Source organism: Pleurodeles waltl, chromosome 4_2, assembly GCF_031143425.1.
Source record: "Pleurodeles waltl isolate 20211129_DDA chromosome 4_2, aPleWal1.hap1.20221129, whole genome shotgun sequence".
Classification (NCBI taxonomy): Eukaryota; Metazoa; Chordata; class Amphibia; order Caudata; family Salamandridae; genus Pleurodeles; species Pleurodeles waltl.
In genome coordinates, this window is record NC_090443.1 from 695,115,992 (window position 1) to 695,143,302 (window position 27,311).

At 42.1% G+C, this 27,311-nt stretch overlaps 1 protein-coding gene across 1 annotated transcript in view; it reads left to right on the top strand.

Moving 5' to 3' along the window:
* Nucleotides 1–27,311, top strand: part of LOC138293210 (calcium-activated chloride channel regulator 1-like) — a 261,870-nt gene that overhangs the window by 50,195 nt on the left and 184,364 nt on the right. The window contains exons 2-4 of the mRNA XM_069232298.1: nt 2,656–2,796; nt 2,906–3,056; nt 17,238–17,343. Of these exons, the coding sequence (XP_069088399.1) occupies nt 2,656–2,796; nt 2,906–3,056; nt 17,238–17,343 (398 nt within the window). The remainder of the gene's footprint in view (nt 1–2,655; nt 2,797–2,905; nt 3,057–17,237; nt 17,344–27,311) is intronic.

Genomic DNA, 27,311 nt, shown 5'->3' on the forward strand with positions numbered 1-27,311 from the left:
AACACACCCACTCACAGACCCACTCAGACCCTCAAGTACCCAGTCACAGACCCACTCAGACACTGACACACCCACTTACAGACCCACTCAGATACTGAAGCACCCAGTCACTGACCCACTCAAACCCTCACGCACCCACTTACAGACCCACTCAAACACTCATGCACCCACTCAGACCCTCATGCATCCACTTACAGACCCACTCAGACACTGAAACACCCACTCACAGACCCACTCAGACCCTCATGTACCCTCTCACAGACCCACTCAGACAATCATGCACTCACTCAAAAACCCACAGACCTTCATGCATCAACTCACAGACCCACTCAGAAACTGATATACCTGCTCATAGACCCACTCAGACCCTCACACACCCAATCACAGACTCACTCAGACACTCAAGCACCCACTCACAGACCCACTCAGACCCTCATGTACCCACTCACAGACCCACTCAGACACTGACACACCCACTCACAGACCCACTCAGATACTGAACACCCAGTCACAGACCCACTCAGACACTCACACACCCACTCACAGACCCACTCAGACACTTACACACTCAGTCACAGACCCACTCAGGTACTGAAGTACCCACTCAAACACTCACACACCCATGCAAAGACCCATTCAGACACTGACGCACCCACTCACAGACCCACATGCACCACTCACAGACCCACTCAGACACTGATGCACCCACTCACAGACTCACTCAGACCCTCAGGCATCCACTCACAGAACCTCTCAGACCCTCATGTTCCCACTTTCATACCCAGACAGACACTCTCACACCCAGAGACACCCTATAACACCTATTCTCACATGAAGAGAGACAGCTTGTTCGTCTGTGCATAGTGCAAGGTTGAGTGGTTATGGGGTAGGCTGCAGGGCCTGGCTGCAGGCCAGCAGCTGTGCACAGTGCCGGTTTGGGTGGTTATTAAGGATTGGCACCGGGCCAGGCCCTGCAGCAACCACCGCTGTGCATGGTCGAAGGTCATGCAAAGGGCAGGTTTGGGGTCTTAAAGGGGTTGGCCACAGGGCCTGGCTGCATGTCAGATTCTGCAGCCAACCGCCCCCTGGCATGGGCAAAGGCTGTGTGCAGTGTAGGTTGGATTAATGTATAGTAATGTAAATTACTTTACGTTAAAAAAACGATATATGGGATATAGTCCTCTCCTCAATCACGCCGGGCTCCAGGAATAAGGGAGGGGCCAGGATGATATTCCTAGATATCATCCCAGGCCCCAGCAGATGGGGTCCCCAGTGCCAGGCAAAACACGTGGGGTTGACTGCATGTGGGTGTTTGACCACAGGACCTGGCCACAGGCCAAGTTCTGTGGCCAACCCTCCACCCTGCATGACCAATGGCCCTGCACGGGGGGTATTGGCTGCCTTTTGGGATGTTGGCCACAGGCCTTGTGGCTAACCCTCCACTTCGCATGACCAAACGCATGTGCAGTTACTTGCATGCAGGAGTTGGATTTATGTATTATAATTAATTGTTACTTTACATTTAAAAAAAACCTACAAACTCACTTGCCTTAGGGCACGAGTCAAAGTTACTTGAGCTAACTATAACTGGTGAATTTCTGTGGTTTCAAACGTTTAAATCATTACGCTCTTTCCGAACATTTCTCCTAACTATAGTGTTACTTTAACCCTTGCTTTTTTCAGTGAATATATATAGGGTGTGTGTTTCTGCTAGATATCTTCGTCCTGGTCTGCTAGGATCATTCACATTTTGCTTTCACCAACAACAGTTTACAACGTGGCGAAGGTCAGCCTAATATAGACCTTGGCCGTCTTCTGTGTCAAATCATCCACATAGACGATAGTGCACTTTAACAGCAGGGCTCAATGTCTCCCTGCACACTGGTACTGGGCCACTTGAATGTCTTGATAAGTGCACACCATGCACATATGTAATTCTTTTAGAATTTTGCCAAAAACATTCTAAGCTGTCCACCCTTGAATGAGCATACGTGAGTATATATCTGCATGCATTGGAGAGTGTTTTTGAAATGTTTTCAATGAAATTCAATAAAAAGCATTCCACATGTGTGCACACTATCTTGCAAAAGTTTTTGTAATAAAGATTTATAAAAGCCATTCCAAGATAACAGTCTGACGTGAACATGTATGGATAGTCATCTTTGAATTTCTGTATGCAAAATACAACAAAAGCAGTTCCACAATGGTCACTCGCAAGTGCACATGCAAGGGGGCAGAATTGGAATATTTTTTTAACACTTTATTACAAAAAGCATTCCAAGATGGCCAGCATGTGTGTGCGCATTAGGTGACCCTCTTTAAGTGTTTTTGTTGTACTTTACAAAAACAAAATTCAAAAGAAACATGAGTTGACAAAACAAAAAGCTTGGCAGCCAAAGTCAGATAAATTGGCTTTGCCAATGCTTGTTTGTGAAATGGATCCAAGACAAAAAGGTTTGTCGAAAAGTATTAACAAATATAACCTGGCAAGGAAATCTTGCATGTAAACAATAATTAAATTGTAATGAAATAACTGTGTTTTCATTGTCTGTACCTTGAGATTTCCACTTTATTGCACATTTAGAATTGTGCTAAAGATGATTTATTTATAATCGAACGTGTATTTGACACAATTTTCTCCTTTTCTTATATTAGGAGATGGTGACGGAGGCGTCCACGTACCTTTTCCAAGCAACTAAAAGAAGAGTGTATTTCAAAAGCGTAAAAATATTAATACCTTTAACATGGATGCAAAAACCCGGCTACTCAAGAACCAAGACTGAATCCTATGATAAGGTGACACTTGAATACATTTTACAAAAGGATAACGCGTTGCATGTTGTTTATGTATGCCGACCTCAGCAGTGTTTATAACCCCTCTAATCCTCATCCTATTTCATGGCAGGCTGATGTCATAATTGCTGACCCGTTCCTGAAGTATGGAGAGGATCCGTACACTTTGCAGTATGGAGGGTGCGGTGAACCAGGAAAATACATTCATTTCACTCCTCAGTTTATAACAAATGACAACCTGCTCGAGATGTATGGGCCTCGAGGTAAACCCGATTGACTATTAGACATGGAATTTACTCCGTTCAATTGATACTAGTGTATCATTACCTAATCATAAAATGTTACTTTTATTACAATGAGTATGGACAGTTGCTTAAAACGGGAGGATAAAACCGGAGGATAAAATGAAAATATATTTTAAATGAAATATATTGGTGTTGTACCACAATATCTAGTAGTGTCCTGCAAAACTACCTACTTCAGCATATTAACAACAACTATTTTGTCAAATAAGATGTATGGTGTTTATAAGTAGACTAACTATTCTTGACTCCACATCTATGTACCTTGGTGATCTATATTTCTTTAAACTATGTAGATGTGGAGTTAAGAACAATAGGTAAATTCATACTTACCCACATATACTTAACGTTATGATTAGTTGGCAATCGATAATTCTGCTTATGATACTTTTTTTTGGGCGATGTGTTTGTGCACCATATTGTGACATACCTCTACTTGCAATGTGAACCCTGGCAGACTGAGGTGCTGAAACGCCCTGTGACATAGGCAGCTACTGTTGATCTGGAAAAATTAATCAAGGCAGTTGACTTTGCCCAACCTCACCAGCCTCTGCAAGGATTGACTGTGAGAAATTGGGTTGTTGGTTGAGGGGTGTGTGCCCTTCTCAAGCAACAGGCACAAACCTGGTCAGGGTGAACCACAAAAAGTCACTAGATTAACCTGTGCATAACCCTCTGGTAGTTTGGCACAAAAGCAGTCAGAATTTACTTAGAGGCAAGGTGTAAATTATTTCTACGGCACTCAAACAGTAACAAAGTGAAAACACACTGCAAGACAAATCCAGCACCTTTTTAGAAAAATAGGGTAAAATGTAATAAATTATTTTACATAAAAATTACAAAAATACAATCAGTAGAATCACATATATGCAATTGTAAAGATTTATGGTAAGAATAGTGCCTAAAAGCACAAAGCAACGCTTGTGGCTATCTGGTTGCGTGAGAATGGGTGAAATTCACACGTCCGGGCCAACTGCAATGGGGAGTGGGTGGATACAGGGAGCAGGTAAGCCCTGCTGAAAAAGTTATCTTTCAAAGTCGAGAAGAGTCCAGGTTGCGGTGGAGGAGGTCACAAGGAGCACAGAGAGAATCACGGATGGTCATTACTCTAGCGACAAAAGCAGGTCAGATGTCTCAGATGGTCATCGCTGTAAAGCAAAGATCATGTTGGGTGTCATGGACGGTTGTTTCTGGAGAGTCACATTGGCAGTCACCAAGGGTTGTCTCAGTGCTGTAGCGTGAAGTGGAGATCTTGTGTTGCAGGTTCTTGCTGGCGGTCACTGTACCACAAATAGGTTTTTTGGGAGGATGACACAGACAGCATGGGATATACTAAAATATAATTATTGAGAGGCTCGTAACAACCCACCACTCAAAGCTGCCATTTCATCAACTACCATTCGCCTTTGTACCTCGACTCTCCACTCGCTGCATTCTAATGTTCCAGCAAGAACAGCGAGACCAGAGATGGTACAGTAATACATGGAAATCAGCGCACCCCCTTTCCTGCAACAAACCAAAAACACATGAAATAAGACAATAAAGCATTAAAAATACACAGCGGCGGCTGTTCCGCTACGACAGAGGAGCATCGCCCCCCGAGCAGCAGCCGCTGCAATCCTTTAACAACGAAATTGTAAGAAACTGTGTTTATTATTGTTTCATTGTTAAAGGGCCAGGGCCATGGGGGATGATGGGGACGAGGAGGAATGCACTGTGAACTCCCCTCAGTGCGCATGTGTGTTTGACTGGCCGTCTCGGGCTAGCCAAACACAAATGCGCACTGTGCTCTCTCCAACCCAGCATTGTGTTGCCGGGCTGGAGAGAGCAGGCACAGGCTCTGAGTCTGCCTGGGAACGCCCTAGCTGGGCACTCTGGCCAGTCCTAACACTGCTCTCATGCAGCATTAGGACTGGCCGCAGGGCAGGCTGGGAGCCCGTTCCTGCCTGCAGTCACCAGGAAATAGGAGCAGCACGACGGCGGATAAGGACATTTTTTTGTGTAAAATTAAATATTTTTGTTCGCCCGTCGCGCTACCCTGCCCCTTTCCCACCAAGCAGCTATGACTGCAAATACATGAAGTTCAAACAATAAAGCATTTTCTAATTACATGTGGCATATGTCATTACATGGCATTCTATGAACACATCTCCAAGAACATATATAATCATAAAATATTCTTGGTCCTACCATGATTCACTTTGATGTTCTCGCATTGATCTCCTCCTTAGTTGCACTTCCCGACTAAATCCATTCGCACTGTTCCACCTCATTACATACAGCCACCTTTCTCTTGTTCCACCATTTCCCATCTGAAAGCTTTACCATATTGCTCTTAGTTTCCATCACTTTTTTGTGTTCAGATAACTCTGAAAAACCATTCATGCACGCATTCGAAGGACACACCATTGCATAAATTCTTTTTTCAAACCTCTTGGCTTCCTTCCTAGTCCTGGCACTGTGTCTCTGAGTGTATCGAGTATGATACTTCCTTACTGTTTCATTCAACAACCCATACTCAATTCCTAGCTGATCTGACATATCAATCCCAGTTAGCACTGCTACTGTACGCTTATGTACATTATGGGAAACCCGTGGGTATAGAGGGACCAAAGGTGTGTGTATTTGTAAAGAAGGAAGGGTCCCTCACGTTAAGTGTAAGACCATCAAAATATAAAAAAGGATGTAATGAAGCCTATATATTTTGTCCTATGGACAATTTATAAATATTTATTATGAACAGATATCCGACAATAGTGTGGGAACAATAAACAGAAAAGCAATCAATTTGGACTTCAAAAAGATCAGGCTTAAAAATGTGACAAATTAAACACAATGATTGTGTTCCCTATTTGTAAGTAACAATGCTCATATGTGCAGCAGTATATACATTCTGCAGTTGAGTCTAGGTACTAGAGTCAACAACATTTCGATCCTTAGGAAAACAGTCAGATCATCATCAGGACATTAATTGCCTGAGAGAAAGTAAAATATTTGCAGGCCAACATGAGCTGCAAGAAAAGAAAAGAAAGAAAAGGAGAAAAAGGAAACAAGGAGATTAAAAGAGATGACGATGTATGAAGGAAATACATCAACCATTCAATGCAGGAGACAGCCTGATGTGGCCAGGGCTGGTGGGATGTGGGTCCCAGACATCCAGTAAAGGGATGACATGGGCCAATATATGCAATGAAGACAAGATCCACATGCAAAAATAGCAAGCTAGATTTGGCAAAAAGCATGCAATGAAAAAGTGTCAAGGTCATGCTGATTGCAAACAAACTCTGAGAAGGTATACAGTATGAGTCGTGGTTCTGTGTTCTGTGTGCATAACCTTCCTACTCCATCAAGGTCAAAACAATGTAGGAGGCTCACAAAAACAATGAAAGATGGTGGCAAACACACATACAATGAAGTGAGAATTCAGATTAAAGAACATGAGTTATACCATGGAAACATAAACAATAAGAAACCACCAAGGGCCTGTTAAACTTACCTATATTCTAATTAGTGACGCACAGCTGAATCTCGTACAGTCAGGAAGCAGGCTGGTAGAGAGCGTGGCAAAAGTGTCAGAAGTGACACTCGCATGCAGGTATGTGAGCCATCACAGAAAACGTAGATGGCTGACATGTATGAAACCTAACCCACAGAACGCTGTACTGTGTGTGCATACGGTCAATTGGGATTAGCCAGCTGCCATGTGGGGGAATATTGGAACTGGTCAGGAGGGAGCCACCCATGTCGATGATGGTGAATAAAAGCCAACAAAAAAACAGACAGTCTATATTACAAACTTACTGGAAAAAGTAACACTAAATAATAAAAAATCAAATACAATTAAACTTAAAATTAAAAGTGAAAAATCAGTGCAGCCATGTTGGAGGAATTGTCAAAGGAGGGCAGCAAGGAAAAGTGATGAGTCGAAGAAGGTGACAAAGAGTAAGGTGCCAATATACAGCCCTGTAGTATGGCCTGTAATAGAATTGTATTACTGAAGAATGAATAAAGGAAAAAGAAAAGGCCATGACAGAAAGTAAGAAAGGTAGGTAAAATGGGCAGAGTAACAAGGAAACAATAATGTATCAGAAGAATCAGGTATATTAAATTATCAACATAATGTGTATAGGTAACATATTGTACTGAAAACAGAACTCAGTTTTTTCCAGATGTCAGTGAAAAAAACAATATACATGGAAAGACAAAGTAAACCACTTCAGTTGTCATTTGTCTTCAAATGCCAATAATGTCAGAGTCCAAATGGATTACAAGTGGACAAAACAACATTCAGTAATCTTATTAGGGAGGTCCAACCCTCCATCAGGTTAAGGCCAGTACGAAGGCTGTTGGAGCGCAGAGTCCACTTGGGTTCCCCTTTATTCAGGACGGACAAAATGTCCACTTCTCTGGGTGGTGGCTTGATCACGGTAATAACTTGCCAATGCAGGTAATCCTCACAGGAGCGGCTTGTGGCAAAGCAAAGGGGCGGGGCGGGGCAGCGCCAGGGGTGGGGGTTGGGGGAAATTAAAATAAAATTTGAAATTTAAAAACAAAACACTTACCTCGTCCAATGTCCTCTGTCCCTCGTTGACTGCAGGCATAGGCTTCCAGCCTGCCCTGTGGACAATCCTGGCGCTGCTCAAAGGAGCGTCAGGATTGGCTGGTAGCACCCCGCCAGGGCACTCCCAAGCAGACTGGGAACCTGTGTTGCTGGGCTGGATAGAGCCTACAATGCATGTGTGTTTGGCCGGCCCGAGATGGCCAGCCAAACACACATGCGCTTTGAGGGGAAGTGCTGATAACTCCCCCTCACTGCTTGTCACCCCAGTGGCCCCGCCCTTTTACCAAACAACAATAATAAACACAGTTTATTATCGTTTTTTTGGTAAACGTTTTGCAGCTGTCGCTGCTGGCGGGGGACAACACTTCTCTGCCCTCATGGAGGAGCCGCCCCTGAGTCCACAGTATGTACTAATTCCATAAAATGTTCTACCAAGGTGACATTAGATACTTTCCATCATAGGCAACTTGCGTGTCGATGAATCCCCATATCTTCTGTGTGATCTGTCCAAAGTAGATATGGTCGCAGGGGCATGTGTCGGCATAAGCGACATTTTGTGTATTACAGTTTGAGAAATGCTGTAAGATAAATCTAATATTCCTAAAAATTAATTCTATTGATTCCACAGTAAACTGACAGACACTGCAACTTCCACATTTGAAATGGGCAAGTACCGGGGCCTGTCCCCATAAATCAGTCAGTGTACATTCTGTCCCGGCAATAGACATGCTAGCTCTCACTAAATTATCTTTCATGCTTTTGCTCTTACGGAATGCTCTTACGGAATGCTCTTACGGAATGCACAAATGAGTGGTGAAAGGGTAAGTTCCCCTGCAATGAGTAAATATCTGCTAGAAAAGATTGAGAAAATGGACCCTGAATACAATAGATTGGACCAAGACAAAAATATTAACAAAGTCAAGACGAACCATTTTAACTGTAGAATTGACAAGACTTATCCTTATCTTACTGATAAATCTTACACAAACAGATCATACAAAAACCCAAATTATGGGCTTTCTTGGTGCAGGTACAACAAACAGAACTCTATTATCACTTTCTCACATCGGCAGAATCCTCTGACAATTTAGATTCAGGTGAAGGCCCCAGTACTTCCACAAACATATCTAATCAGACCTGATGATGCGGACAACATTGGTTCAGCACTCCGGGAAACAACCAAGTATGCCAGGCATTACTGGCTTAGGAACTGTTGCCTGCTCTATTGCGGGCGAGTACCCACGTTATTTTTGGTTCTTTGCTTGATTAGGTAAGTGTGGAATGGGTAATTGGGAACTGAGTAGATCCATGTTACATTCCTGATTTTCTCACTTTTTTGCATTTATATCTTTCATGGTTTTTGTGAGCTTCCCACATTGTTTTGAGCTTGGTTGAGGGAGAACGATATGCACACAGAAACATGACTCACACTGTAAACCTACTCAGGGTTTGTTTGCAATCAGCATGAGATAGAAACCTTTTAATTGCATTCTTTTTGCTGATTCTTGCTTGCTATTTTTGCATCCACATCTTGTCTTCATTGCATTCAATTACCCACGTCATCCCTTTACTGCATGTCCGGGACCCACATAAAACTGGCCCTGGCCACATAATGCTATCTCTCGCACTGAATGATTGATGTAATTCCTTCATACTCCATCATCTCATTTAATCTCCTTGTTTCCCTTCTCTCTGTTTTTTTCTTTCTTTTCTATCAGCCCACATTGGCTCACAAATATTGTACCTTTTCTCAGGTAGATTCAATTAATGTCTTGAGAATGATCTGACTATTTTCCTCGGGATCGAAATGCCGGAGGATCTAGGGCCAGATGTATGAAAAAAGCCTTTTGCGAATCAATTCGCAAAATGCAATGTATGATATTTGCGATTTGGTAATAGTGATTTCTTAAAAATGGCAAATGCTATTACCGAATCGCAAATTGCGATACAACCCCTATTCACACCTATGGGCCCGTCTGCCCATATTTGCGAATATTTTGCATGGCCCAAATTGCGAATTCCTAACTGGAATTCGCAATTTTGAGAAATGCAAAGTCCAGGGTGCTGGGGGCCTAAGGCCCCCTCTGCTGCACCCCAAAACATTTTTTTACAACATGTAAGGTGCACACATGCCAAAAGGGCATATGTGCTTTACATGTACATTTTAAAAATGCATTTCTAAAATTTGCACATGGTTACAACCAAGTTCAACTTGGTGGTAATAGCGATTCCTTAATGCCCAATTTGCTTTAAGGAATTGCTTCATACATGTGCTTTAGAAATCGCAAATAAGGATTCCTTATTTGCGATTTCTTATTTAGAGAGTCGCAATTTGCGACTCTCTAAACAGGATCGCAATTTTAAGGAATCGCTATTTTAGTGATTCCTTAAAAGTGCATTCAGAATGCCTTTGATACATTCTGAAAGGGCTTTTTGCATTCGCAAACGAGCATTTGCACAGTTTGCGAGTGCAAAAAGCTTTGATACATCTGGCCTCTAGTACCTAGATTAAACTGCAGAATGTATATGATGTTGCACATATGAGCATTGGTACTTACGAATAGTGATCACAACCATTGTGTTTAATAAGTCACATTTTTAAGTCTGAGCTTTTTGAAGTCCAAATTGATTGTTTTTCTGTTTGTTGTTCCCTCAATATTGTCGGACATCTGTGCATAACAAATATTTATGAATTACCTATAGGACAAAATATGTAGGCTTCATTGTATCCCTATTTATATTTTGATGTTCTTCAACTTTATGTGAGGGACCAAGTTCCTTCTAAATACTGCTACAGTACACAACACTCTCCCTTTTAACAAAAAGAAAGGTGCTTCTCTCATAGCAGAATGCAGTGATGTTCTGTAATTCCTCAGCATATCTTTAATCTATTTTCTCCAACACACACTACTTGATACAGCAAGCTGAAGACTCTCTCTCCCGACACTCAATTAAAACACTCAACCAGGCCTTTTCTCTGGGAAGATATACTGCTGTCCTGTAATGCTTAATTCCCCACCACTTGAGGAATGACTTGCATTCTGTTTGTGGGTCATTGCCTTTTAATATCATTCCAGGGCAACCTTCCCATCTAAAGATCTCTTTAAAAAAAAAATAACATTAGCCAATTTTGCTACTTCCATAAAGGTCACCTCAAGCCACTTTAAAAATAATACAAAATTACCACCACAAATCTGTCATTAGTACCTAGCCATTCGAATGGGTCACATATATCAATGGCCACCCTTTCCCATGCATGCTTAAGAAATGTCACCAGCCATATCGGTGTTTCCTGCTACAAGTGTGATTTATCACTACACGTACATAGCATGCAATCTCAAACAAATCTTTTAAGTTAACTGTCCATGCCCAACCACTAGAAAACAACACAGGCCTTTTGCTTCATAGCTGACATTCCTCCATGGCCCTCATGTAACACAGCCAACAGCCTCTGATGTAAATTACTTGGCACCACCAATCTGTCATTCCTGCTCACAATGCCACCCACCAATGATGGTTAATCCCAAACACTCTTGAAGAGATTCAAATCCTCCGATGCTTTCCACCCTTTCTTGCATGGTAACGATTTTGTCAACTTGACTAATTCTACATGTCTACGATTGTCCCTTTCCATTCATCTTCACTGATGCCCCCCGCACACCTCATTAATTTTTGCCACCATTGATTCATCCTCTTTGACACCGGCTCATCAGTAAGTGGTAATCTTGACAAGCAATCTGCATTTGTGTTCTTTATGCTCAGTACATACTTAACGGAAAACACATACTCTTGGAGATGATGCAACCACTTGGCAATACGTGGTGTGGCACCACTGGCTCCTGTGGAGGGAAATAAATTTACTAATAGTCTATGGTATGTACACAATTCAAATCTCATTCCCGACATAAAAGTTCAGAAGTGTTGCACACCCCACCAGCAAACCAACGCCTCCTTTTTATGGTGGAGTACGTGCCGTCAGCACACGTTAGAGTATGCAAAATGAATGCAACTAGCCTCTCACGCCCTTCATGCACTTCTACTAATATTGCCCCAAGCCCATAATTTTTGGCATCCGTCACAATGATGGTTTCGTCATTGGGGTCGAATGGCTTCAAAGTCACAGCTTTGGCAATAGAGTTCCTCACACTTTTAAATGCCTGTTGGCAAGATGTTGTCCATTGAAACTTTGCCCCTTCATCATTAAAGCAGGCAACACATAAACCCAGTCAGCAAAAGTATCTACAAACTTGAAGCAGTACTCCAAAAGGCCTAAAAACAAAGTAATTGCTCCTTATCTTGAGGGGAAGGTGAGTGAGTTTTCTATCTCCTTTACCTGAATGAGTTAGAACATGACCTTCATAAGACAAAGTGTGGCCTAAGTGCTCCTGCTCTTTCATTCCAAATGCACATTTGTCCAACCCTATGGTGAGACCTGCCTGTTCCAATCTTAATAATACATTGCTCAAATTTCATCATGCTGTTCCTTGTTCACCTCCCATACCAACAAATCATCCTGGAACACCAGTACATCTGACAATTCCTGTAAACTGCCTTGAATAACTGTCGGGTACACTGCTGATGCAGAAGCAAGTCCAAAAGGCATTCAAATAAATTGTTACGCACCCTTGAGTGTGATCAAGGATGTAAGGTGTCTGGACTTTGTATGTAACCTGACCTTATGATAAGCACTAGACAGGTCCAAAGTCATGAAACATCAGGCCCCTCTTACACCCATTAACATCTCATTTATTCAAGGAAGAGGATGTTTGACTATCTACAAACACTCTTTGAGTTCCCTGAGATTTACACACATGCGTAAATCATCATTAGGTTTCTTGGCTAATACTATGGGAATCAGCCATTCAGAGACTTCGTTTGGTTCAGTCACACCATTGTCACATAATAGCTGCAATTCCCTGTTTAAAGATTCTCGCGAAGCAAGAGGAACCTTCTGCACTTTTTGCATCTTGAGTGAGACACCTTGCTTTAGATTGACCTTAGGCTCAAATGTCTTCAAACATCCTAATTGTTTTTTTATCAATTGTGGGAATGACAAATTCTGGTTATCTACTTCTTCCACACAGTCAGGAGTACCTGATTAGGCTGCTTAAGATCCAATATCATCCCTAATGCTCGCTGCTCTCTCCATCCCAAAAGTGACATCCACTTTTCAACAACATAAACCTTGCCCTTCGATCACCTGTCCTGGAATTCCAAGTCTGCTGTACAAAATACCCCATGACAGGCAATTTGTTCTCATAATAACCTTCGGGCTCTACATCAGTGGGACACATTTGTTCAAATATCCCCATACCAATGTATCTATCAAAGAAAATGATGAGCACAAATCAGCCCAAACTTGCACTTCCTTGCCATTTACCTTGACCATACATTTCGTGGGACAGTATAAACATTAGAGTCATTTGCATTTTGTGACTCCACTACACACACTACGAAAACTTCAACATCACTTTCTTCATCCATGTTAACCTTCTCACACATTGCGATGTTTCATGTTCACTAACCAGGTTAACTACAAGCCTTTTAATAAAGTTCACTGACATTTTACGTACTCTAGAAACATGTACAAACTTTTTACGTCTGTATCATTTGACCTTAGAAACAGGACAATTGTTTGCATCAGTGGTGTCTTTCATACTACCACACCTATAGAATAGGTTTTTTTCTTTCCAGTTCTTGAGATTTTGTTCCACCTTTTTCACCCTTGCTTCCCTCACTAGCCTTGAATGTGGATTTTTGTACTGTTTTTATGTTGTACCTTTCACATTGTTCTAGGCCTCCTATAGGTATTGTGTTGGTTATCTCCTTAATATAATGCAAAGTATTCTACATGTGGCTTGCAACATCTATTGTTTTATCCAATGTGGGGTCCTTTAACCCTAACAACCTCTCCTGAATATTTAAGTTTTTCATTCCATTGATAAACTGGTCCCCTGTAATCTCATCACACAAGTCCCTAAATTTAGATGAAATTGTTATTCTTCTCAAAACTGCAATACGTTGCTCAATTGTTTCTCCTTGTATCAGGGCGCGCAAAAGAAATGTGCGCCTCTCGACCACGGTACTTACTTTTCCATTGTAGTTCTCTTCTAATGCATTTAATGCACTTAAATATTCATCACCTAAACCTTGTTCAACATCAGACCCTGCATCTACAAGTATGGTTCAAATATTTTTTCCAGTCCTTCCACACCATGCATGGAAGACCTGGTTCTTACAAAAATAGATGAGGTGCATGTATGGATTGATTCACCATGTTTAACAATACGGGAACCAATGGTAAAATAGTGACTTAATGGTGATATAGTAACTGGTAATTGATAAGCTGCCAGAAACCTGTCAATATTGCATGTTACCACTCATTCATGACCCTTGGAGTCACATTAGCCTAGGATGAAGGGTGCAAGTACAGTCATCCTTCTCTGCAAACAGCACATGCCTCAAGCAGCAGGGAGTACTTCTTCTGAGGTACCCATAGGTCCAGGAGTGTATTTAAGAGTGGGTCTGAAGGTCCCCTTTTTGTACCTAATGACCACGTTGAAGTGGGGGAATCTTATGGAGATGTACCCCTACAGAGGTGTCTGGAATTTCCTGCCTCCATGCCCTGGCCCCAGTCTGTCTGGGAGCACAATAGGCTAGTACAAAGTCCTATGTGTGTGAGCTGAGCCAGTATCTTTGAAATACAAGCATGGTAGGTGACACCTCTACCCCCCCCCCAAAGAAGTCAGCATTGGTCCTTCCTGCCAACACCCAGACCCTCCTTTATGATACTGTCTAGAAGGAATACATAAAGGTCTGCTGCCAACCACACCTAGTCGTGTGACACAAAAACAGGCTGCAGGCACCAAATGATTTCTAAAAGTGGCATTTTCTGAATTGTGACTTCAAATCCAATTTAACAATTAAAGAGAGTTTTACATTACAATTCCCCAGCCATCACACATGGCATTTGTATCTGCTCCCAATCAAAAGTTATCATCTATTAAGTACAATAAAACAATCCAATGTTATCCCATGTGAGAGTTAGGCCTTGCAATAGGGAAATACAAATTTAGGATTTTTACTACCATGGCATAAACAACGTAAAAGTACATATGTGATTTTTTAAATACAGTGCTCACTGTCCTATAAGTCACTTTACAGCCTACTCTACATGTGACATATGTGTTAAAAGTGAAAGTTTATGGCCGGCAAAAAGTTTATTTGACCAGATCGAGATGGCATACACAGGCTGCAACAGCAGGCCTGAGACATGTTTAAAAAGACTACTTAAGTGGGTGGCACAAAAAGTGTTGCTGGCCCACATGGGTTAGCAGTGTTAAAGTGCACAGAGTCCTAAAGCTAACAAAAACGGATTCAGAAAACAGGAGGGGTGTCTTATCCAGGTGACTGATTGACACCTGATCTGTTCGATATAAGTCAATAAGTACTCTCAATGAAGGACCACACCCCAACCATGAACACAATTTAGCTTTACTAGAATTTCAGGCAAATGTATGCATTTGGCAAATCAATGAAGTAGAATGAAAAATAGCAATAAAGAGCATCTATGTATATATGAGCACACGACAAAGAGCATCTATTTATATACGAGCACAGAGTTCATTGACATCTATTTATATATAAGGAAAGAGTTCATTGACAGATATAAGCTTTGATTAACTGTATACGAAACGTGTATTTCAATTACTGCAGCCAGCTCACACTAAGATGTTCAGGAAGCAAAATATAAACGAGCTGAATACTTCAGATTATAAACATAGTGCAAGCATAATAATCAATCATAATAATAGAGCAGAGAAACAAAGGCCTTTCATCCCTGGGTGGAACTTAACTTAATCCACAAAATACTGGGAAGCCCTCTACTGCCGGCTTCCCCCTCAATCGTCACAGTCTCTGAACAGTAAAACCAGGGAGGCAGCGCTGTGGGCCTGGCGATGGCAGCTTTCACAACCCCATCTGCCAGCTTCAATCCCGCACTTCAGTGCTTAAATAACCTGAAGCTTGGATTCTATCCCTTTCTCGCATCTTCTAGCTATGTTATCAGCACGTGTCCCTTGGCTGCTCTGCCGTTCACTAGCCATTGTTTTCATTCCGTCTTTTTCCTGTACTCCCGTTCTCAGGGTTGAGACGACCTCCGTCACTCTCTCCTACACATCCTGTTTCCTACACATGCAGCTGCGAATAATTGTATCTATGGAATGTTGGAAAACAAACTTGAAAACAACATCGTGGGCTTTTCCACGTTGTTCAGGTTTCAGCAGGCATCACGCTCATCTACACTGTTCAAGCTAATTAACCCTTTGCATCACAATGTCTTCTGCACCTTTCCCTATACTGCTCAAGGGGTGAAGGCAAACAGTTTGGGGGTGACCCTGCAGTGCGGGCCAAGTCCAACACTGTTTTTTAAATTAAATTTGGTTGGTACATTTATATTTTTTTCTTTGACTGAATTATTCTTTACATGTTTGCTCAACAGAACATGTTTCTTTTTGGATCATATTACTGTTGAGGCTAAGTTACCAAAGGAGAGCCAAGGTTTATCATTGTTTGTCCCTTTGTGCAAGCAGTGCAAGAGGCCATCACACCTCACATCAATACTGAGAGATCTCTTCCTCCTCAACCTGCCAGTTGTATTATCTATATGGATAATCTAATGTCTGCGGAAAACATTCAATTTTCAAATCAGAGAAAACTATGTAAAACCACCCCTACCTACCCAGTTCCTCCATAAAGGCCACTGGCACTCTATAAAATGCAGCTGGAGAATTCTTCTGCTGTAATCCCTTCTCAAACCCTCCCCGCTAATGCTAGGCAAGGTTCTTTGGAACCCACAGTAGCAGCAGATGTCCCAGTTAAATGTGAATGAGGTGGTTGCACTGTCCTCTGCATCGAGTACATTACATTATGCTCCCTATTGCATAATGTAACATTCACGTTTAACTCATGTGCAGTAAATCCTAGAAATGTGTAAATGTGCTTAGTTTCTTGTTGTCCCTAGCTGTTAGAATTTGTGGCATCAGTGTCTTTACTGTACATCAGTTTTTAGGGAACATCTCACAATGATGAGGGCCTTAACTGTATGTAGCAATGGTGATGTGGTAATGTGCAGATCTATATGATGGCTAAGCAATGCCAGTACCCTTGTATCATGAAAAATGAGGGATTGATGTGGAGGAGAACATTTTAACTTTTCTCTGAATCATAAAGTTCATATACCTTTGCTCTGTATGGAAGACAGAGGGCTTGATTTAGAGTTTGTCTAATGGGTTACCCTGTCACAAATGTGACAGAGATCCTGTCTACATTTTTATAAGTGCCTTTTACACTTGTAATACTTGTAATATCTGCCATGTCTGTGACAGAGTAACATGTCCGCTAAACTCTAAATCATCCCAAGTGTAAACTATTTAAATATATGACACTCATGCAGTCCTTTTTACTAAAATACACCATGCCCTTCAGAAATCATTGGTACTCTGTTGCCTTCTTGATAATGTACACAGCTGAATGCACAATGGCATGAGTTTAGTCATAAATATTAAGCTTGTCTTCCACAGGGAGAGTCTTTGTCCATGAATGGGCTCATCTTCGATGGGGCGTATTTGATGAATACAACAACGACAGACCATTCTACATCTCTGGAAATAAAGTAGAAGCCACAAGGTAATGCAGCGTACCCTAATTGTGTTAAGAGTAAAGATGTACACTTTAAGAAGCAAACAAAACCAAAATTCAGACAAGGACAATACATCTCAGCTACTACAAGCAAACTTTTGAGGTTCACATAAGACTTGGTGCCTAATTTAGATCTTGGCAGAGGGGAACACTCCATTACAAATGTGACAGATATCTTGTCCGCTGTATTACGATCCCATTATATCCTAGGGAGATCGTAATAGGACGGACGAGATATCCATCATGTTTGTGACCGAGTATTCCATTCACCAAGATCTAAATCAGGCCCTTAGTTCTCTTGTTATTCTTAACATACTAAATAAAGGAGTTCAATTTGTTTCAATTAATCCTATTCTGTTTCTTAGTGTAGCTGTCAGTTTTTCCATAGCGTAAATGTTCCATACCTTACCCCACCAACCCATTAATTGATGGAGAATAAAGGTTTTGCATCATATATTTCCCAGTGTGTGGTGCAGAGGATGGTGAAAGAGACCCTTTCATTCTCATTGAATACAAAGCATCTAAAGTCACTTTATTAACCTTGAATTAGAGGTTGTAGACCATGATCACACTGAGATTTTTTACCACCTTCAGTGTGATTGCTGACATTCTTAGCTCAGAAGCCAAGTGGCTATTGGGCCACAATTCTGCCATGTTCTACTAGTGATTATTTTAGTTTTGGATGAGTTAAGTTTAGGAAGGCTCTGTAGAACCCAAAAGTCTATTGCCAAATTGTATTCATAGAGGTAGGGTCTTAAGGTCTGCTGATTTTTTGAGTATTACAATGATCCGTATATCAATCGCATAGCTGCATCAGGTAAGGTTAAAGGTGCTGAATGGGATTTGGGTTCTGTCACTGGTGTAGGATTATATCCATTTAAGCACAGTGTTCTTCCATACTGTATCATTTACACTTTGGACCACTAGTTTGTGTTCAATGCTGATGATAGGTGAAGTATGAGTAGTGCAGAAACTTTGTACTTGAAGTCCTTGCAGATGGAGATTAATGCTAGTTCGCTACTTGTTACCAGTATTGATCCATTCTGCCAGTATGACAAGAGTTTGTTTGTTCAATTAAGCTGGAAACGTTTGAGAACACTACCTTTTTAAATAGTTTACACAGGAATCCCATTTGGATATTGGTATGTAATTTGCTAGTTTAGATTAATGAAATCCCTACTTCTTTAAAATAGGTTTAACGTTAGATGTTTCCAAATGTATTTATTTATGAACTAATTTGCTTTTTTATTTATGGGTATTTGCAAAAGTCTCTTGGTACTGGTTGATGATAGGTGGAATTGGTGATCACTCTGACAGCAGAAGCTTATTGAAGAGTGGCTTTACATATGTTTTGAGGGCATAAGTCTGTTGGAGATCCTGCTATGTTTATAGTTTTAGTTAGTACAATGGTTCCTTGTATCAATCAGCAAGCAAAGGAAAACACATTAAAGGCTGTGCCGTGGAGGCATACTGATTTAGTGCAGTTTCCGGTTAAGAGCTTCTCAGAGAAAGTGGTTAATTTGAATGAGAGATAATTAGAATAATTTAAAGAGCTCTTTAGTAGGGCATATGGAACCTGAAATATCATGAGACTAGTGTGATTTATTGGCTTCTTTCATATATTTTGTACTGTATTTGGAAAGATGGGTTATAATTTTGGTTGCATGATTTTCTCTTGTCTAAAATGGCTGGTTTCCGTTCACATAGTATTGCAGCACTACTGAACCATCATGTTATGTCTGCTTAATAACATCATGTGTGCACACGCGTGTGTACCCATGTAAGGGCTGCGCGGGGAGTGTTCCTGGCATGCGTAGCCTAAGAACTGCACTTAGGGAGCCTGACACAGAAGGAACTATGCAGAGTAGGTGGTGACCTGGAGTAGGCCTCATGAGATGGGTGTACACAGAAGAGGAATAGTCAGTGCGCTTACTGTATTTTTACTGTAAGGACACTCCAATACATGTCAACATAAGTGTGCTTACTGTATTTTCACTGTAGGGAAACTCCATTCAAGGTCAACAGGAAAGAGTGACCTAGGGCATAACTCATGTCTCCTAGGGCCCACAGAGACCAGAGTCGCACCAATGTACACTGTAACCTGTATGAAAAGAATGATGCAGTAGTTTACAAAAGCATAGTTGTACAACTTATGGATCATCCAGGAATGTCATCTTTCTTTGGCTCAGCTGAGGATTATGGTCAATTACTGCTCTATCCAGCTGCCTGAGCAGGGCCTTGCATCAATCAGCCAGCTGTCAGCCCCTGTGGGCGGAGAAGCTCTGAAAGGAATGTTAGGAAGGAGGGGCTGAGTTTCAGAGCACATGTGGCTCAAGCTCCTGGATGATGCAATTTTTTAGCTATCTCAGAAGACTGTGCAGGAAGGAGGGGACAGGCGCTAGGAAGTGATGTGGCACATCTGTATTGGCTAGAGGTGCAGGTCTGCTGGATACTTCCACCCCCACTTAAAAAGATCTGCACAGGGGAGAGCTCTCTTGGCTGTGCTTCACTGCTGGATACTGAAGCTGAAGACGGGTGTCACGGACAACTGGAAAGAAGAACTCCCCTGACTGACCCTGGGGGCAGGGAATCTGCTTCTGAAGGACTTCAGGCCCAGCAAGGCGCAGGCCTGGCCCAGGAAAGCTGGCCCACTTACTCCACCTGAGGCCTAGTTGGGGGAAAGACTGGGCTGATGCAAGGAGAGCGCACTGCCCAGAAGGAAAGGAGGGCACCAGAGGAAGGACTGGCTCCCCATAACCTGGGACCCTTATAGGCCTGGAGGCCTAAGGAGAGTACTCCTGGTGGCAAGGGATCGTCACCAGGAGTGGATCGACACCAGAACCATTCAAATCGGCCCTTGGGGGCCTGAGATATCCAAAGGAGAAAGTATGTGACCTTTGACCTACTTCTGATCGATCGGTGAAGTGCGTGGGGCTCCGCCGCTATTCTGGTCGATGCCCCCATGGTGGGCCAGGTCCCAGGGGCTGCCCCCAAACAGAAGTAAATTCGGGGGCCGCTGTCGTAGCCCCCATCAAGACAAACTGAGAGGCCCCCGGGCCCCATGCTGGGGCCCAATTACAAGGAAGATGGGGAATGCCGTCATGCTCCGGTAAAAATGGTGGAAGGGGGCCCCGGACCCTATCCCATGGACCCGCCAAGAAGAAAAGTCAGGGGATGCCGTTGCGTCCCCGCAAAGAGGGCCGCCGGCTGAGGGAGAGTGGCTCTGGGGCCCCAGACTCCAACTAGGGCCCCAACAGAAAACCAAGTTGGGGTGCCATCACACCCCCATGAACGTGGCCAGAGGGGCCCGTTGCAGCAGGAGAGGAGGGGGAGTGCTGCACGGGTATGCCCGCAGAATCACCAGAGTAAAGGCTGGCTCCCATGGCAGCACCTTGAGGTGCTGGCCATGTGGGGAGCTGGCGGGAGCGGCAGGGGTGCGCTCCCCGAGCTGTTCCCCAACACCACTCACCTGATGGGAGTACCCCCCAACCAAGGAGGCAGCCGGGAATGGGCTCCCCGCACTGCCCTCCACCGAGGAGGCAGCATGATGGGGAGTCCGGTGGGACTGGAAACCCCCCCAAAACATGAGGGCAGTCAGGGATAGGCTCCCTGCACTGCCCTCCAACGAGGCCAGTATTCGGGAGTGCCCAAGTGGGACCGGACACCGCCATCCCCAGAAGAAAGTGGCTGCATGAAAGGAAGTAGAGCGGCTGTCCCTGGCCCAGCGGGAGAGCCACTCATTAAACATGCATATGGCCCACAAGGCCATACGGGCCCAAGTCTTCCAGAACACAGTGCTCAGCTTGTGGTGTCCACAACCAAACAAGTGCACATTGTCAGGGGGAGCTGCAGGATCAGCTCATTGTCCCCTCAATGCCACGTTTATGCCCCCCACCCTAGGTTGGGTGGGACAAAAGAAATATAAACCCCCCAAGGGTTACAACCAAATGTAAAGCACCAGCCTTTTAGAACTTTTGTTCTTGGCTTGTATGTCTGCACTTTTCAGGGTTGCAGGATGGTATTACACCAGATTAATCAAGTGTATGATGTTACACAAAGGTAATCAAGACGTAAACTAGAAATAATCCAAAAGTAATCTTTATTGTTTAAAGTATTTAAACATGTTTCTATGTGTTTCTGGGCAATGCTGATTTCCATAATGAGACTGATAACCACTGTAATGAGACTGACACCCACTCTCTTTTAACGTAAGTACGCTTACTTAGATTTTGGTGCTTTCACTCTACATTACAGGCAAATGTTGCATTGGGATACCAGGGATTGTTTTGTCATGTGGGTTGTTGGATTATGTTTCCCCTAGGGGGAGACATGAGGGATTACACAATTTCATCCAAGGGTAATTCCATCAATGTGTGTATGTTTGTAAATTGTTGCTTAGTATTGAGTAGTGTGTGTGTGTAATAAATGTACTTTTACTTTACCAAAAGAGAAAGCACAGACTGGACGATTATTTATTGAGTGTCATGCTTGTGTGCTCTTGACTGGGGATTACTAGCCCACACCTCCTCCCCACCTCCCTTGAGTAAGCCTTGGACTGCTCAGCAACGCTACCCTATGAGAGTCAAGCACTACAATGGGGTGTTTGGTTCCCAGAGGTGGTCTTGTGCGGACCCATTACTTGTGCAGGCCACACAACTAATGACCTACCTTCCAACAGTGACTAGTAGGTCTGCCTATGACACATGCTTTGGTAACACAATAACACGCTGTTTAGTATAATTTTATATCATTTTGATTGCAAAAAATATTTTTAAATATCACACTTTCACAATCCCAGTGTGCTGCAGTATAGAGTCCAAAGAGTCTTGAGGTTAAAAAGCTGCATTTTTCTTTTTACTATCAGCAAAACTATTCAAACTCATTACTGTGCTTAATAAGAGATCACAGGCTATTTTTGTCACCATGGTTGGTCAACAATTGAATTTAACTCATGATAGATTGTTTGAATGTACTGAAGACATCAGAGCTGGCCCTGTGTTGATTAATATCACTCGATGCTGATTTATGGTGACTTCCTTGCAGATGCTCACATACCTCCTGTGCAGTTCCCCAACACTCCTGTAAATAACTGCTGCTTCCCAAAAAGCACCCTTACACTGCACTGTACTTGTTATAATATTAACAATATTCAGGGCTGTTTGAGAAACTCCCATTCCAGGCCACTCAAGGCATCCTTGTTTGCCGGTTTGTCTCACATCTTCCTGAGTCCTGGGTGTCTCTCAGTAGCATATTTTGGCTCTGAGCTTCTGTTAACGAAGAGAAACCCTAGTTATATTTTTTGTTACCTATGACTGAATAGTGGATTTCACACACTAGGTCGATAAACTGAACCAAATTTGTTTGAGAGAATGTCATTCCAAATACGTCATAAACACATATAACATATGATAATCGATTCAACCTCAATAACCACACCAGTTTTATTAAGAAGTTAATAATTTATTTCCTTATATTATTAACGCTAATGTCATGAAAATAATTCTCAAACACAACTGATACATGTAGAGAAACAACAAAGGCTGATTCGAACGCCGAATATATCTGAACTTAATCAACGCAAAAAGACAAATTGTCTCAATGGTTATACACAAAACCATAACAATAGAATCTGATCAAGAGAAATTGAATACATCTGAATAATGATAAGACAAAGAAATATCAAACACAAATCATGAGCATGAGAGTAATGCCTCACTAACCACTAATTAGCATTGACATGTTGGGTTTAATGTACAAGTTTTAGTAATACAAATTTCGAAAACATCTAGCTATGGCGCTATCAAAATAAGCAGCAGTAAATAAGCAATTGCAGCTGGTACCTGAAAAACAAAAGACAAATAACATTTACTATTAATACATTACCAAATTGCTACAATAATCAGCAACAACGTCTACTTGATCAGTGGGACAGCAACATCAGGCACCAACATCAGGATAGGAACAGAAATAAGGACAGGGGTAATGGTTTAGAATTTTTAACTATAAGATACACTAAACCATCTAGCATAGGTTCTTCATAAAGCAATAGAATCTCTAAGTCTCAGGATACATGAGAATCCCAAAGAAGAATGACCCACAAACAATGGTGACTGAAGATTAAATTAGACGTGTTAAATGAAAATGATTGGATAAAGTATGAGGTGAGAAAGTTATGACAAATAAGAACATTAACAGATATAAAAATTATACAATTAGTTTACTCCAAGCTCTTCTATTTGCTGTTATTCCATTGATTCAATCTAAACTAGTACATTTGTATCCTAGACTTCCTCTTCTTCCACCTCATCTTTGGATCCTTTTGTTTCCACTCCACCGAAATACAAAGTCACAGGAAGAACAATTACAAAATATGTTACTTCACCATTTCTTTACCCTCGAGGAAAGACATACAAATTAGCAACATATCTTCAAACAATGAAGTCACTCAAAATGACAGAACACAGTAGAAACATTGTATACAGCTTGCATTACACAATGACATTGTATCTGCTTCTACTTCAGTCCAGCAGAGGCCACTAAATACACATTTATTTCTACCATTTTTTGTGTTAAGAAACACAGGTCCATACTTATACTTTTTTAGCGCCGCACATGTGCAGCTTTTTGACACACATGCGGCACTAAAAAAGTATAAATATGGGCCACACTCTCTTGTAAAGACAGAATAATTTCATCAGTTTAAGTTAGCATAGACAAAATGTAGGCCTTACATAAGATGGTGGCCATTCAATTAGTCACAATTTTGTAAACATAATATTATTTTTTAATTAATTCACACAATAATCTATAAGTATAATTACGTAAAGATTCAAAATGTTATCAATAAAATTTCTGCTCTCACACTTCCCAAACCAATCCTCTCAACCTTCATCTCAGCCAGCTCTTTTGATACCACTGTGGCTCTCGTCTGGCACCCTTCACCAGTTGGGTGCGGTACATTGGATAGATATCCAGGAAAAGGGAGGGACAACCCTACAGAAAAAACATTGCTTTTGGAAGCTGATCAGGCTTTCTGCAAAACAATGATAATTATGGTGTGAAATTCTCCTTGATTAATCCCTTGAAGTGTGAACTAAAAAGAATCAATCTAAAAGCCCACATTAGTCTGAGTGATGGTGGGTGGCACATCGGTAAATGAATGAGGATTTATGTTACACCAATAATAAGACACTTTCTTGCAGGCTTGAAATGTGATTGAAATTCCCCTCTTTAAGGAAATTCCATCTCAGGCTGCTGGAAATGAAGTCCCAGTTTTCAGTTTGGTTGGTAGAAGGTCTGTTTCCTGTCCAAACATCTGTTTACGCTGTAAGTAAATTTGCCACTAAGTGGGGGTGGGGGATACTTCTAGTTTAGAGTTTTCTATCATTATGACATTGTGGTGGTTATTCTGCTAGTGAACAGTCACTAATATGTCAAATTTCACTATCGTTTTTACCATATAGGAATGTCTTAGACTAGTGCACAAATATCTACCTTATGAGAAAGTGTGTATCTAGGATAAGGTTCTTTAAGGAAGTTCCTACATTATTTTACCATTAGGCAAGGCCTGTCTGCAGATATGGTGATGTGCAGCCTTCAGGATATTTATTTTTTGGATTTATATGTTTCAGGAAACAAATTATTTGAGTGTATAGTGAAATAAATTGTTCTTTCTTAATACTTATGATGGTGCAACTCTGACCATGTTGTAGTTTTTATAAGGGCTGTGTGTATATATAATATGCAGCATTGCCCTGCAATGTAAAGAAAGGAGCCCAACACAGGCATATAAAGATTTCATGACCTTTCTGCATTAGTAGATGGTTCTTCAGATTGTGCCGGTTTGAATGACATCATAGGGAAATGAACACAATTTAACTCAGATATTGCCTCAGACAAATGAAAACCCTCCTTCCTTAGAGCAATTTCAGCTAGAGCAGCCACACAGAAATAGTATTTGTGGCTGCAAATTTGGAAGGGGGACCTGGCCCAGAAATCACTTTTGCTGAAACATCCTTTCTTGAGACAATGTTTTTTTTGGTCCACAACTGGAGAAACTAGTCAAACATGTGGCAGAATACCATTAACTGTTGATACTTTTTAATCCACATCTTTCAACTTTAGCATGAGAGCGACCATTACCTAAGTATTTTCTCCTCAGACTGACAGCTACTAGCGGCCAAACTTTCATAGGTAAACCTCATAATAGAAGTTCTGAATCTTCAAAGAGGGATCGTGCTCCTTTCACTTTGGTTACGCAGTGCTCCAGGATCTCAGGAGAGGCATTGAGAGACTCACAGGGTGTCTAGTAGAGGCCCCACAGCAGGATCCAATCAATGACAGTTGCCACTGATCTGCTGGCCAGTTGCATGAAAGGACTCTTGTAGCTTGTTGTAGTCCTGTAACATGAACAGGAGGTCAGCCTTAAGACCCTTGGAGCCACTTCTTTGTCCTGGGTACAAGAGAGATCAGGTTGAATCCTTTCAAGGCTCTTCTCAGGTCACTGACAGCAGGTGCTGTCTTATTTTTGGTCTTCCACAGGTGAAAGAGTGTTCTGAAGTGGGTGAATGGAGATGTCACATGTATGCCTGGCATGAGCCAGTGTGGGGGAATGACTCCTGTGTACACCCTAATCAGTCAGTCAGTCAACAGAACTTTATTTTGGCTACAAGAGCCACAAAAGCACATAGCAGCAATAAATAAATACACAAGGTTAAATAAAATATGTACAGTACATGTGATTAGATAAAAATAATAAAATGAAATGCACTCCCAGTGTGATTTAATACATTCTTACTCAGCAGTCTACAAGCCGGGCCAGCGATTTCCTACGTGAGGCAGCGTATACAGGGCAGACATATAGGACATGAGGGAGGTTTTCAGTCTGTTTTTTGCAAGCTGGGCAGATGGTTGTTTCTTCATGTGACCAGCGACTGGTAAGTAGTCTTAATGGCAAGGTGCCAATGCGGAACTGGAAGTACAATTTCCTTTCTCTTGGCACCTTGATTATGTCCCAGAAAGCCTCATATTTGCACGTCTCTTTTAGGTTGGCGAAATCACAATAGTGTAGAGTGAAGTGCAACCCTCAGATCTTCAGAGTCTACCTTGGGCCAATACAATTTTTTGAGGTTGCTTTTTGAAGGGAAGGAGGTAGTGTTTGGAGAATCTCAGAGTTCCTTAAGCCCAAGCGAATAAAGTAGCCCCTTGATGTGTCTGAGCCAGGTGATACTATGAGATTGTCAGCTTCTAAAATAACCTGCAGGGCTACAGTAAAGGAGGCAAGCTCTGGGGTAGTCCAAAGACGCTGCCAGTACAAAAGGGGACATAGGCGGGCTTTGTGGCCAATGCGTTTCATGCCTAGGTCCTTAAAAAGGGGGAACAGTGGAGTACTTGGCAGGAGGGACACAAGATTTCTTAGGAAATTATTTTCAGAAATAGTTATTTCTTGGGCTTTGGCACAGCCCTACAGTTCAGCCCCATAAAGAGCTGAGCTCACAGCCTTGGCTTCGTATATCTGGATTGAGGCCGTATTGGTTTGGTATGCAAGAGGTTAAAATCCTTTATTAAAACCCCTGTTGTTTGCTTTAGTTTCAGTGCTTGCTCTGCAATATGTGATTTCCAAGGCATTTTTTCAGTTCACACTATGCCCAGTTAGCTAAATGTGCCCACCTTTTCAAGTGGGGTTCCCTCAAGAATAAACTTCCCTCTGAAGGATCTGTGGGGATTGAGCGTCATCAGTTTCAGTTTAGAAGCATTGATTTCAAGTCCCCGCATGGAACAAAATTCCTCAAAGCACGTGAGGAGTTTCCGTAATCCACTTGGGGTTTTGGATATCAGGAGTGTATCATCTGCAAAAAGCAAGACCGGAATTTTCTGTGTGCCTAACGATGGTGCATCAGCCTCCACTCTGAGTAGAGAGGGGATGATATCATTAATGTATAAGGAGAACAGGGTGG